At 42.4% G+C, this 14435-nt stretch overlaps 1 protein-coding gene across 2 annotated transcripts in view; it reads left to right on the plus strand.

The window, feature by feature from the left end:
- KIF6 (kinesin family member 6) overlaps positions 1–14435 on the plus strand; it is a 477193-nt gene that overhangs the window by 449476 nt on the left and 13282 nt on the right. For both annotated transcript variants that reach the window (XM_020999471.2, XM_020999469.2), the window contains exons 20-23: positions 422–523; positions 5033–5122; positions 6465–6554; positions 12555–12661. In XM_020999471.2, the coding sequence (XP_020855130.1) occupies positions 422–523; positions 5033–5122; positions 6465–6554; positions 12555–12661 (389 nt within the window). The remainder of the gene's footprint in view (positions 1–421; positions 524–5032; positions 5123–6464; positions 6555–12554; positions 12662–14435) is intronic.

Genomic DNA, 14435 nt, shown 5'->3' on the forward strand with positions numbered 1-14435 from the left:
TTTGTGTGCCATCTAGTTCCAGTATTTATAAGTCTTTTGGAAATTTTTTAAGATGAGGCAGGCTTTTTGGAGGTTTATTTAAATTGCTAGATTTTATTAAGTTACTATTTGAATTGTTAGAGTTGATAGTCCTCAAAGTGGACAGAGCAGGTAATTATGTCATCCCACAGTAATTAATATTGTCAGCATGTTGCTTCAGTATGGAATTCCTCCAACATTTTTCTCAGTGACTACAGGTTCCAGATAACCAAATCTCTGCAGAACTAGGAATGAGTTATGCTGGCTGCAGATGTAATTTTCCAAAGACTAAATGAATTTATAAATCATCTAAGAAATACATTTCTCTTAGCTCATAGGGACAAATCTTGAATTTATTCATTGGTAAACTTCTGCTTTTTGTTTTGTTTTGTTTTGTTTCCAGTGAACTGATTTCCAGAAAAATTATGCCTTCCCCTCCCCTTCCTGCTCCCCCTCCATCAAGAAACCAAAGGACCAGGTTTAGCAACTCCAGTGTGGAAGAGAGGTTAGTAGTTCTTCCTTCTCCTCTGACTGTGGGTATTGATGTGACGCATTGGATCTGATCAACTGGTTCTCTCTGACTTTGGGATTTTTGCTTCCCCCTGGTTTTCTGGATTCATAGAAAGCTGAATACTAGTAATCCTCCTATCTTCAACACGCCTCCCAACACATCACCTAAGCACTAAATGCAGGGCAATAAGCTTATTATTTTTGGACTAGCCCATACCTAACCTTCTAGCTCATCTGCTAAGTGACATTGATTAGGGCTTGGGCACCATACTGCCCCCTTGAGGGCCTCTCCTGGTCTTATTAAGTACCAGGAGTCCAGGATCTACCAAAAACTACACAGCCTTCTTTGCTCTCCATGGTTAGTGCTTGGGCATGGGGGTAGGGGTGAGCATTCACTGAGTGTAAGTGCAACTTGGGAAGGATTGCTGGTACTTGGCTTTCCATGATTCCAGAAAACTATGAGGGGAGCCCACCAAACAAAGGGATAGATTCAGAGCAAAGTTGGTTAATCCTAGGGTTGTCCTATTACAGAAATCACTAACTACATGACTGAGAAGGGACCCACTTCTCAAAGGACCTATCTACGTGCAGGTTTGGTTTGGTTCGGTTTGGTTTTTAAAGAAGTAATGGGGTTAATTCAAGGACTTGTGGTTACAGTTACATAGGTAGTAAGTATCTAAGGCAGAATTTCAACTCAGGTCCTCCTGACTCAGGGGCCCTGACTCAGTGCTCTATCCACTGTACCACCTAGCTGCCCCAGCCCTCAACGCTTAAAAATCAGTCATCAACAATTAGAATTACATTACATGGTGTGAGTGTGGGAATGAACCAAGAGTTGAACCGAACCCAAAGTTTTCACAGAAGGACAAGTTTTAGGTAAACAAGTAAATTGTTACAATAATAAAATTTAACTGTGGAGAGTAAGGTGAGCTGCACATGTGTAAAGTGCTTTGCAAACCCTGAAGAGCTCCCTAAATGCTAATTAGTACTGTTATTATTATTATGCAACATAGCGCCTCACCTGAAATACCATTCTAGTGTCCCATTAGTATGCTCTAATTGGGGACGAATATGCTTTTGAAAAGTGAACCTTTACATATAAAATGGTAAATAAATACAGTTGAAGAGTGTGAAATAAACAGGGCCCCAACTGAAGGGGAGGTAAGACAAGAGATGGTTGAGTTAAAAAGCATACTTGAGTAATAATTAAGGGAAAAAAAGAATGAGAACAGCATGAATTTTATGACTGTTAAAAAAAATATACAAAATCTCAGGCTAAAAATGGATACAAAAGCAACAAAGACTTTTTGTTTTACTTAGTTTATTAAAATTAACACACAGAATTTTAAACAAGTTGTAAATTTAATTTGTCAAGCTCAGTCAATTTTTATTATTTATTATTAATTAATTTATTAATTATTAAGCACCTATCAAGTGCTGTGCTAAGCCCTTGAGGTACAAAGGAAGACAAAAACAGTCCCTGTTCTCAAACAGCTTCCTTTTTAACAGGAGAGACAATATGCAAACAGCTATTACCAGTAAGGTATATGTAAGATAAATTGGAGAAAATCTCAGGGGAAGGCCGTAGCATTAAGGGGAATTGGGAAAGGCTTCCTGAAGAAGATGGAATTTTAATTTATTTAAGTTAACATACAGAATTTTGAACAAGTTGTAAATTACTTAGAATTTGTGTACAATCTCATTTTTATCCTCCGCTTCAATTTGGTTATTTGTTTTTGTTGGTGATTACAAAGAGGTTTAGAATTTAAAAGTTAGAAAATATTTTATTAAAAAAAAGTTACAAATGAACAAATTTGACAGCAGTAGAAGGGTCCTATGTAGGGTAGAAAACTAGCCACTCTGGTCAAAGTGTCCCCAGCACCTCATGGGGTAGAGTGGAGTGGGACAAGAATAAAGACCAGGCTTCTCCATTTTGCATAGGTTCTTTAGAGTAAGGATGCACCTCACACAACTGGACGTAACAAGAGATAGAATATTCTACACATGGCCACCAAAACACCAAAAGTCATAGACAGTTTTTAAAAGCCTACATGTTTAACTGCAAAGCTGTCAGAGCAGATATGGAACACTGCCCACCAGGTCTCTTTCTGAGGTTGGTATAAAGATAAGGGTGAAGAGGAACAACCTTGTTGGAGTCCAGTTGTCTTTCAAAGGCAAGAGTCATTCTGGCTTGAAGCCCAGACAGACATGCCTGAATGGAGTCACTCTCTGCCTTGCACAGAGAGGTCCGACAGATCCAGTCAAGACTGAGTAGCTGTGCAGCATCCATTCTTTTGGCACATCGTTAGCCAAATTCTGGTTTCCACAGCAGCAAATCTGTGTATTGGTGTACTGGTTCTAGTGACCCCAAGATGTAACAGATGGTGGAATTAAATCTCCTATATTAAAAAACAAAAAAACAGCATCCAGAGGACCTGAGATTGGTTGAGTTTCTGAAGAGCCTCAAAGTCCTCTAAATTTTTAAGGTTCACATGGATCACAGTGATCTCCCTCAAGATGACATTCTCAAATGGGTTCCTACCCAAGGTCAACTTGCAGGAGAAATATATTTAAGGTGGGTTAGAGGGTGGGAGTGCCATGGCTTTGTGGGTAGGAACAGGCCCCTGGGTCCAGGAAGGCCTGGTTCAAGTTCCATCTCTGACATATACTGGCCCTGTGACCCTGTGAAAGTTTTTTTTTTAATACCTCAGTACTTGAAGAAAAGGTACCAACCTGCACTGATAAAGGGAGTTTTCTCATCTTGGATTTCCCTGTCTCCATGAAATCACCAGTCCATTATTCCATATCCTTACTATGTGCCAGGCATCAGGGATATATAAAAAGACAAGAATGATGCATTCCCTGCTTACAGGGACCTTACAAGCAGCTTACATTCTATCAATGTAATAAATGAACACATCAACTAATTCAGTCTGCTAAGCAGAGCCCCAGGATGATAATAACATTTAAAAAGACTGGGAGGTCATAAAATGCTGGAAAATTACAGGGGCACTGTCAATCGGTAAATGAGTATTTATTAAATGCTTACTATGTGTCAGACACTGTGCTAAGCACAAGGGGTACAAAGAAAGGCAAAAACACTGTCCCTACCCTCAAGGAGCTCACCTTCTAATGGGGAAGACAGCTGGTAATTAACTAGGTACCTATAAGATACATACAAAACAGATGAAAGGTAACCTTGGTGGGAAGGTTGAACTGAATCAGTATTACCCAGAGTTCAAATATGCCACACTTAATCCAGAATACCATTTCTAATTTACCAGCCTCCCAGATTAAGAACAGATTGTTTGCCTCACCACTTAGGTCCAATTTTGTGAATATTAGCATCATGGGCATCTGACCCAGTAGTTCTAATTTGGGGCAGCGGTACTGGGTCCTGGATGCCTAGGAAGAAAGAAGAGTCAAGCCACTGTGACAGAGCTATAACTCTCCTCCCTTCCTAACTAGTCCCAGAGCCCTGGAGGAGAGATGGAGAACCAAATAAACCACTTTTGTCAAGCCCTAGTCAATAGATATATCTGGCCAGTCAAAAATGGCACAGGCGAGCATACAAGACAACTGTAAGAGATTTTTTATTTAATGTAACAATTCACTTGCCTAGTATCCTCCCTGGCATATCGCTTTAACAAGCTCATGCCAGTCTAGAGAGATCAGCAAGCAGTTAGCAGATCCACTCTCAGCCAGGACTTAATCCAACACATTGGAAAGTTAACCAACCCAGGGGATGGAGAAATCTCACAAGAAAGCCAGGGCCGGGGATAGATAGACAGCCCAAAGTGGGGAGTACAGCTTTCAAAGTCAAAACTGAGGAGCAACTCAATGGGCTGAGAAATGCCAGATCCAGGGGCCAGCGCAGTTTACAGCCGGCAAATTATGAGCCAAGGGAAGGTTCACATGGAGCAGGTGTCAAAAAACAACGTGGAAACATCAGAAGAGCGGAGGCACACTACAGGCCCGAAATGGAGGATACCCTGTCAGACATGGCAAAGCATCCTTTGGTTCTCGCTTAATGGTACTCGTATGTTACAAGAGAAGGCCTGGGGTGAGGGCAGGGGAGGGAAGGTGAAAAGGAATCAGTTTACTGGGGAATAACATCAATTTTATTTTTAAAAACCTCAATAAAACTTTTTTAAAGAGAAACTTCCCCTCCCCCACCCATCCAGGATATGATATTTCTATAACGATGATATAATTCCTTACAAAATATCTATTCAAGGGTGATGCTAAAGTGCCCAGTACACAAGTATTATATATAAATGTTGGCTATTATTGTTACTATTATTATTATTATTATTATTAATAAATGCTTGTTAATCAATTGGTACTGAAGAGAATATTGTTATAGTCATCAAAAGAGAACTGCATAATCATGACAAAATATTCCCACCCCCTCCCACCACCACATAATCAGGCAGGATTTCTAGATTTCTTCCCCAGAAAACTCCTCTCATATCCTTTTGTGTCTTTTTTTTTCCATTTGCAGTGACCTGATTTCCAAGAAAAGTCCACCTCCCTCTCCTCTTCCATCAAGAAATTCTGAGAATAAGTTCAACAACCCTAACATGGAAGAAAGGTTGGTAGCTTTTCCCTTCACCCAGGCCCAGAAGACAGATGTGGTACCATATGTCTTGGGAATGGTGGAATCCTTATTCCTGCCTCTACCTTCCCCTGAACCTGTTTATCTTATCAAACTCCTCTTTTGCATCAGCCAGCCTGGGTTGGACAGATAGGTTCTGCTTCCACTTCTTTTCTGGTATTTCCCTCTTGCTAGGACCCTTCCCTGGGCCCTGATAACAGCACACCAATATAAATGGGGGGTTTACTCTACAACATTACAAGAGAACATAAGGGGAAGAGTTCTAATTTATAGATGAAAAGAGTAACAGGTTTACATGTTGTAATAATTCTTATGCTTTAATTCTAGTCCTTAATACCAACTGTAAGCCTCTAAGCCTGTTCTTGGCTGTATACCTTCAACCTTTAATAACCTCGGTCTACCTTCATATAAATTCAGTTTTATTTTGCTGTGGATTTGGATGGCCTGGTAGCTATTTCAGCCTTCCAGAATTTGCTTCTTTAGCCCTCAATTTTTTATGAGTCTAGAATATCAGCAGGTAAGCAGGGTACTTTCTTCCTAATTCTTTCCCCCTCCCCTGTGATTCTTAGGATACCTTATCCTAACCCAGGAATCATAACTTTGGAAAATTCCTCATGCTCCATCCCTCCCCATCCCACTGTGAAAGACTTCCCCATCTAGGCATCAAAGCTATCTGACTCAACTCCCAGGATTTAGGCCTTCACTCTCCTTTCCCCTGATCTGGAGATTTTCATGCTCTGCTCCCCTGGAAACTATTTTCTATCTCTCTCTTGCCTTGCCCCATCCATTCATCATCCGTTGGTTCTGGCTAATCCACCCAAAGCAAATTCTACTATCCAAATCTTTCCTAACTAGTTCAGCCTTGGATGATAGAGGAACCTCTTTCACCTACATCTACATAAGCTACCACATTTCTCTCCATCCCCATTCTGATCATTACATGGCTTCTCTTCCCAATATTCCTAAAGATGCTGTTTAGGTGTGAGCCTGAGAGCTATTTGTAGACCCACCCCAACTCTCCACCCACTGGTAGAGATGGGATGATGAATAGACTCCACTCGACCAATGGACACTGGACACTTTTCCTCATTCCTAGCTACTGCCCCCAACCATGTCCCTAACTCTGACTGCCTTGGCTCTATTTGGGGTTTAGGGAGTGGGATGGAGCCTAAAAATTAATAACACATAGCAATATAGTGTGATAATACATCAATGTCAATACACATACACACACACACACACCCCAACAATAACCATCAAGGTCTGAATTTCCTCCCTGGCAACCCTTTCCATGCCCTTTGTTTTATGTCATTGGCAGTGACCTGACTCCCAGGAATAAAGTGCCTTCTCCTCCCCCTCCATCAAGAAACCAGAAGAACCCGCCGGACAGGCTCTATCTGGAAGAGAGGTTTGTATCCTTGTCCAAAGGATGGAAATATAAAAATAGAGCTGAGAGTTGGTAGATTGTCAGTCTGTCTCCTCCACAGCCAGAAGTGGTGGCCCCTTCCCAGGCTGATTGTGGGCAGAAAGACAGTTCCACAGCCTTCTTGTCCAGGTAGGCTTGACAACTCCCAAGAAGAACCAGGAACCTCCTGCAATCACCAACAGACCCTCAGCTCCCCAGTAAAATCATTCTTCTTCAAGGCATGGTCCGGTGGCCTAGATAGAGTCACTGCACCACCCCGTGGTAATTCCAGGGAACTACACCACTGGACATATAATAATCATTTATTAAGTTGCCTACTGTATGCTAGGCACTGTGCTAAGCACTAGGGATATAAAGAAAGGCAAAAGACAGCCTTGCTCTGAAAGATCTCACAGTCTAATGGAAGCAACATGAAAATAATGATATACAAACAAGACATATACAGGATAAATTGGAGATAATCAGCAAACAGCAGGTACTGCTAGCATTAAAGGAGATGAGGAAAGACTTCTCATAGATGATGGGGTTTTATTTGGGACTCAAAGGAAGCTAGAGAAGCCAGGAAATAGTGATAAGGAGGGAGCATATTCCAGGCATGAGAGACAACCAGTGAAAATGCCCAGAGCAGGGAGATGTTATGTCTCGTAGGAAGAAGAGCAACGTGGAAGCCAGTGTCACTAGACCGATGATAAAGTATGTGGCAGAGAGTAAGGTGGAAGAAGGCCGGGGCGGGGGCAGGTTGTGACCAAACAGGATTTTTTTTTTCTGCTTGATACTGGAGTCAATAAGTAGCCATTGGAGTTTAAGACTAATCTGATGGTTGGATGGAAGATGGACGGGAATAGGCCCAGAGCCCAATGACCAGGCTATTGCAATAGGCCATGAGTCAGGTGATGAGAACCTGCACGGGCATGGTAGCAGAGTGAGTCAGAGGACAGGGGAACATATTTGAGAGATGTTTTGAAGATAAAATCTACAGGATCTGGCAATCTGTTGGGTGTGGGGGTGAGAGAAAGGAGGCAAGGATGACACCTAGGTTGCAAGCCTGAGTGACTGGGTAGTTGGTGGTACCCTCAACAATAATAGGGAAGTTTGGAAGAAGGGGAAAGCTAGGGGGTGTAATAAATTCAGTTATGGTCATGTTGAGTGGAAGATGTCTATGGGACATCGTCTTTGAAATGTCCAAGATTCAGCTGAAGATGCATACCTAGAGGTTAAGAGAGAGGTTAGAACTGACTGAGAAGCGTCACCACAGAAATGATCATTGAAACCATAGGGGCATCCTAAGAATGAATGCAGCCACCTGAAGAGCACCAACTCCATCCCCTTCTGGCACAGAGGCTGTAGGAAGCTGAAGTGCCCTTAGTTGACCACCCAGTGGTCTTCCTAGTGCCTAGGAGCTATAGACAGATATTTACTGGGTGTCTTCTAAGTGTATGGCACTGTGGGCTTGGGAAGGACATACAGAGGTTAGCTTTAAAAATAATATGTGACACAAGACAGACATACTTTGAAGGAAAGGGTCAAATGCTGACCAACACTGACTCAAAAACTTAGCATCCTCAAGTCTGGCTGGGTTCCCTCATTTCTCACTCCTAAAATTCCTCCAGTCTCATCCCAGAATAATCAAAGGACAGAGAAGAGGAGTTTCTCAAATCACTTCTAAAATTTTCTCTGCATTTGCATTTTACTGACAAACTGACTTTATTTTCAAGTGAATCCTGGGGCCCATTTTATTTTTAAGTGAGGCCAGAAGCTGAAGGCAGCTCAGAAACTGTAAAAAGGGAGAAGGCCTTCAGTCCCTAGAACCCAAGGGGTTCAGAGGGCTACTCACTGGCTGAATTCAGTATGCCAGTATTTTCTGCAAAACAGATAATAAGCATTTTATTCCTACTCACATCTGCCGTCTGGGCCAAATAGTGATTCCAATCAGCCAACCAACAGAGGACACAAAAGGCCCTGTATGATAATGACTGGTGTGGCAGGGACTCTGCAGGAAAGGGAAAGAACCAAGCCCATGATTTCATTTGTGGTAAGGAATTTCCAGTGTGGACGTTCCCTCCACTGCTGTAGTATTAGAGAACTGTCTAGGAGACTGAGAAGTTAAGAGGATTGCTGCTGTGGCTGCTGCTGCTGTTCAGTCATTTCAGTCATGTCCAGCTCTTTATGACCCTATTTGGTGTTTTCTTGGCAAAGATATTGGAGTGGTTTGCCATTTCCTTCTCCAGCTCATTTTACAGATGAGGAGACTGAGACAAACAAGGTGAGGTGACTTGCCCAGGGTCACATAGCTAGTAAGCGTCTGAGGCCAGACTTGAACTCATATAAGCAGGACCTGAATTCAAGTCTTTCTGATTCATCTCTGACATTTATACAGTACTTTATAAAGTTCACAAAATACTTTATATACATTATCTCATTTGATCCTCCCAAACAACCTTATGTTGTTACCCCCATTTTACAGATGGGGAAACTGAGGGTCAAAGAGGTAAACTTGTCCCTCTTTACAGAGCTAGTATCACAGGCTGAATTCAAACCCCAGTCCAGTATTCTTTAGATTTGGTAACACCTAAGGGTGTTTCCAGTATGCCACACTACCTCCTCAAGGACTGTGGGGCATACAGAGAAGCCTGAGACAGATAGCCCCTACTCTCAGGAAGTTTACAGCCTAGATAGAGAAATGAGGAATACACAAATGAAGAAATAACACTACCAGAAAGTATGTGTTAAGTACTCACGGAGCATAATGGATAGAGTCGGCCATGAAGTCAGGAAGAGCTGGGTTCCATGCGACCCTATGTAAGTCACTTAACCTCTATGGCCCAGGTAATTCTCTGAGACAATAAATTATAGAGTTAGTGCCAATATGCATCACTATGGAAAGTTCTCTATATCAATTAAATCAAAGGTACAGTCCAAAATAATATGCTAAGTATCCTGTGTTTGGCATGGTAAATGCTATAGTTCAGAAGAGAGATCATTGCAAGCTGAAATGCTCAGAGACTCCAAGTATAGGGGAAGATCCAACCTTGATCTCTCTCTCTCTCTCTCTCTCTCTCTCTCTCTCTCTCTCTCTCTCTCTCTCTCTCTCTCTCTCTCTCTCTCCCTCCCTCTCTCTCTCCCTCTCTCTTTCTCTCTCTCTCTCCCTCTCCTTGCAGCCAGGATAATCTGCATGAGTTAGCAGTAGAACAGGTCAGAAGCCTTTTAAAATCCAAACATTAGAGAGAGAATGGACAGTTTCTGGGCACAGCAGTTGTACCGAGAGCTTCCCTTTCCAAACATCAGCTGATCTTGCTTCCTCCATTTTCACAATGTCTCTGAGCCTCAGGAGGCCCTCTCTGGGCATGCAAGCATCTAGGGAACATGGAAAGGGAAGCTGGTTTGAGAGGAGGAGAAGAGTCACCCAGAGCAGAGCCAGTTCTAAGGATTGTCAGTGAAGCATCCCTCCAGCTTCTCAGCAGAGAGGTGTGTAGTGAGGCATGCGTGGTCCCATATGGCCATGTGTCGATTTGTTTTACTTAAGGGGAGGGTGGCATTGGATAGGGGTGCACGACTCATTAGGCCCAAGGGTTCTTTACCTTTTCTATGTCATGGACTTGTTTGTCAGTCTATTGAAGCCAACAGACCTCCTCCTCAGAAAAATGTTGGTTGCCTACTTTCATTAAGAAAGAAATACTAAAATTCAGTTACAAGTTAGTGAAGATAAAAATGTAATTTTTTCCCTATCCAAGTTCACAAACCCCTTGAAATATTATCCACAGACTCCCAGATTAAGAAGCTCACACATTATGCAATGACGCTATGTTTTTAAAAAGTGAGAGCATGAATAAAACATTTATGTCGATAGATATGTGTATATGTATGTACACGCACACATATATATGTATATGTATACATATATATGAACACATGCACACTCACACTCGCACAGAGATATATATTGAAGGAGTTTAGTCCACAATGGAACTCTGGCTACCAAGGAATTCCTGATGACTATTGACTGATATAATGGCAGGAAATAACCTAAAAATGTTTGTTGAATTGGACTGGATTCAATTTCAATTAATCTTGCCAGAGGGAGGGAACCAGGCAAGTAGGAAGTCTCTCAAACCCAGCCTTTTTGATGCTCAGCTCCCAAGCCTCAGGACACAGAACTAATGCTTCCCTCTACCCAGCATAGGACAACTCCTGGGCCCCTGCCCAGGGAAAATGGGCTTTCAGAGCAGGGTCACTGACAGGCAACAAGCCACCACTGAGCCCTCCACAAATGCCAAGGACTCTTCCTTGTAGGTCGCTAGGACTAAGTGAAGCCGGCTGGTGTAGAACTAGGTCTGTTTTTGAAGTCCAGTGACTGTAAATTGGAAACACATTTGTTTAAAAGTCCTGAGACAGCAGAGAAAGCCATTAGCCCAGCAATCCCTTGGCCTGTTTGTCTAATCTGTTTGTACAGAGAGCAGTCATAGAGGAGGAAGGCAAAATAAATACCCCCGAGGACAGGGCTTCCTGACTTGGTTTTGGAACATCCCAGGGTGTCTCTATTTACACTGAGGGTGTCATTCAGTCCTCTGAGAAATGAATTCATTTCCTTTCAATTTTAAAGTTAGACATCCATTATGTAGAAGGCACAGATAAGAGCACTGAGGCTTAGAGTCAGGAAGACCTGAGTTCAAATCTGGCCTCAGACACTAACTAGCTGTGTGACCCTGGGCAAATTACTTCACCGCTCTTGGCTTCAATGTCCTCATCTGTAAAATGGGGACCAGAAATGGCAATATCTATCTCCCAGGGTGGTTGTGAGGATCAAACATAAACATAAAGATAACATAAAGTATTCTGCAAGCCTTAAAGTGCTATGTAAATGCTCGCTATTATTACTGTTACTTATAAGTGGAGAACATCATCAGGTGTTACAAAAATCAAATGAAAAAGCGTCACAACTTTAAAAGGCTGGGTATGACTTCTCAAAGAACCAGCCACTCCTGCCACACTTATGTGCTAAGCATCCCTCCTCTGTCTCAGGACCACTGCTTACTCGCCTGAGCCTTCGACCTGTAATCTCCACTGGTTTAAGAGACCAAGGTTGAAAAATACTGCCAGAGGGATGAGAAAGAAAATATAAACTCTGACCAATCACTTAATTTAGAATCATTGTACTTATGATACAATAAATATTTATTAAATACCTGCTATGTGCCTGGAACTGCTTGAAGTGCTGGGTGTATAACTAGGAAAAAGAAAGATAGTCCTTGCCCTCAAGGAGCTTACAGTCTAATGGTGGAAGACAACACTCAAAAGGAAACTGAAAAGGAGATGGAGGTGGGAGATGATGGGGAGGGGAGGTACCCAGCTGGGGCAGAGGGGGTATGATGATGGTGGAGTTACATCCAAGCAGTATAGTATATAGGGCTGGGTGTGAAATGAGGAGTACGTTGGCTGGGCTTCTGAGCCCTCTTACAATGGAGACTTTGGGAGGAGCAGTTTTTGCTCCAGCCTCCAACCCTCCAATTGGGGGGGCAGAGATGAATACAGAGTGAGTACCATAACTGATACTATCTCCCTGATGGTGAGGTTCCTGCTGATGAACTTGGAGGGGGAAGGTTTAGGGAGAAGGAAGGAGAATGATGATGGTAGAGTCCAACATGAACAGTGCTGCTGTTGGAAAATGAAATATTTCAATGAAGCATTTAAAGCTTAAAAGGACCTCAGAGATAATTTGGTCTATGTCCTTCTCTTTACAAACGAGGCAACTGAAGCTGAGAAAGGTTGAAGTGACTCACTGAAAGTCACACAGGGAGTACGCAGCGGAGCTGGGAGGATTGGAGCCGAGGTCCTCTGATTGCAAATTCAGCAAGTGTTCTTTGCACAACCCAGCTCCACCACTGATCAGATGAGATGACAGATGTAAAAGCATTTTAAAAGTTGAAAGCATTATACAAATGTCAGATGTTGCCTTATGTAATATGTGAAATACAATTATTTCAGGGTCCTAGGAAGCCCTTCTTCATCCATTCCTTTCACTGGAGACAGTCAGACAGACAATGATATCCTGGCATTCCTCAAGGCCAGGCAAAACTTACTGCAGAAAAAAGGTAAGTCTCCTCCAAGAGGTAAGAGTGTCTTTACTAGGAAGAAGAGTTGAAAATGAGCCCAGGACAGCCTGGGCTGTTCTGCTGATGCAAATACCACTGAATAAGGAAAAGGGATTATGGAGGGGGGAGGTCTGTGTGTATAGGTGTGTATGTGTGTAGGGAGGTCTGTATGTGGGTGTGTGTAGGTATATGGGTGTGCATTCACGTGTGTAAGTGTGCATTCATCTACGTGGGTGTGCACATGCATGTACACTGGCACATCCATTTGGTGAGTTCCTAGGCCCTTCCTTCCCCATTCTCAGCCCTTCAGGGCAGGCAACATTCAGACATGATGTGGCATGTGACTTTGCACTCCCTCCTTAAGTGATCCACTTCTGTTGTTCTCCACCAACAAGAAGGAAATTCTCTTCCTTCCCTAACCTTCTCAAAACCCGCAGGAACTGGGTCATGGTTTGAAAACTTGTTTAGATTCCATGTGATGACCTAAGCTTTCCATATTAGTGTGTCCTGTGTCACTGGTTTGACCACTAGGGATCAACAACATATAAATACTTAAACAACATATAAACACTTTAGGATTAAAGATATTACAAACAATCACAGAGTAAACACATTTTAGTGTGTCCTATATTTGGGAAGTTGATTCCATTTGTCTCAATTTTCATCTTTTGGGACTTGACCTAAAGTTCTGGCCCATCGGGATATTTATTTTATCCAGATTTCACTATCCAATGTGTTAGTTTGGCTTCCCTGCCCTGAGGTCACCTACACATTTGACAAGCATGTCATCTATGGCTTCATCTAAGTCATTGGTGAAAATATTGCATTCCACAGGGCCTAGCATAGATCCTAGGGACATTCCACCAGAGACCTCTCTCCAAAATAGCATTAGCCTGGTAAAGATGCTTCTATGGATCTGGACATTCAGCCAGTTCCAAATTTGCCTGTCCTGTCACCTAGCAGTTAGCCCATACTGTCCCATCTTGTCAACAAACATAATAATGGTAGCATGACATATCGGGAAGAGCCTGAATTTAGAGTTATAAGAACAAAGTTCAAATTTCAACTCTGTGACTGTGGCACCTTGGGCAAGTCACTTAACTTCTATGGGCCTCAGTTTTCTCATCTATAAAATGAGGAAATTGGACCAGATGACCTCCTAATGTCCCTTCTAGTTCCAAATCTGTGATTCTGTGATCCTAATTGCTTGGCTAAAATCTAAAGATAGCATATAATACTATGTATGCTGTGTCTACCAGTCTAGTAAACTAGTCAAAAATGAAAATTACTTTAGTCTGGCATGACTAGAAACAGTACAAGGATATAATGATCATTGCTTCCCCTTTGTAAGTACTCAGAAGCCAACACCTTAATAATGTTCTATAGGATTCTGCCTGCGATAAAAGTCTGGGTCAAAAGTCAGCATGGTCTAGTGGATAAACTTAGGAGTCATGGAGTTGTGGTTGTTGTGTTGTTCAGTTGTTTTTGTAGTCATGTTCAACTCTTTGTGACCCATTTGGGGTTTTCTTGGCAGAGTAACTGGAGGGGTTTGCCATTTCCTTCTCCAGCTCATTTTACAGATGAGGAAACTGAGGCATACAGGGTTAAGTGGCTTGCCCAAGGTCATACAGCTAGTGTCTGAGGCTAAATTTAAATTCAGGAGGATGAGTCTTCTTGACTCCACACCCTGCTCTATCAACTATGCCACCTAGAAGCCCTGAAAAAAATCCTCCAAGTCACTACCAATTTTGTTGTAGTTCAGTCATTTCAGTTG

The sequence above is a fragment of the Phascolarctos cinereus genome, unplaced genomic scaffold (assembly GCF_003287225.1).
Source record: "Phascolarctos cinereus isolate Bilbo 61053 unplaced genomic scaffold, phaCin_HiC Scaffold_5;HRSCAF=322, whole genome shotgun sequence".
NCBI lineage: Eukaryota > Metazoa > Chordata > Mammalia > Diprotodontia > Phascolarctidae > Phascolarctos > Phascolarctos cinereus.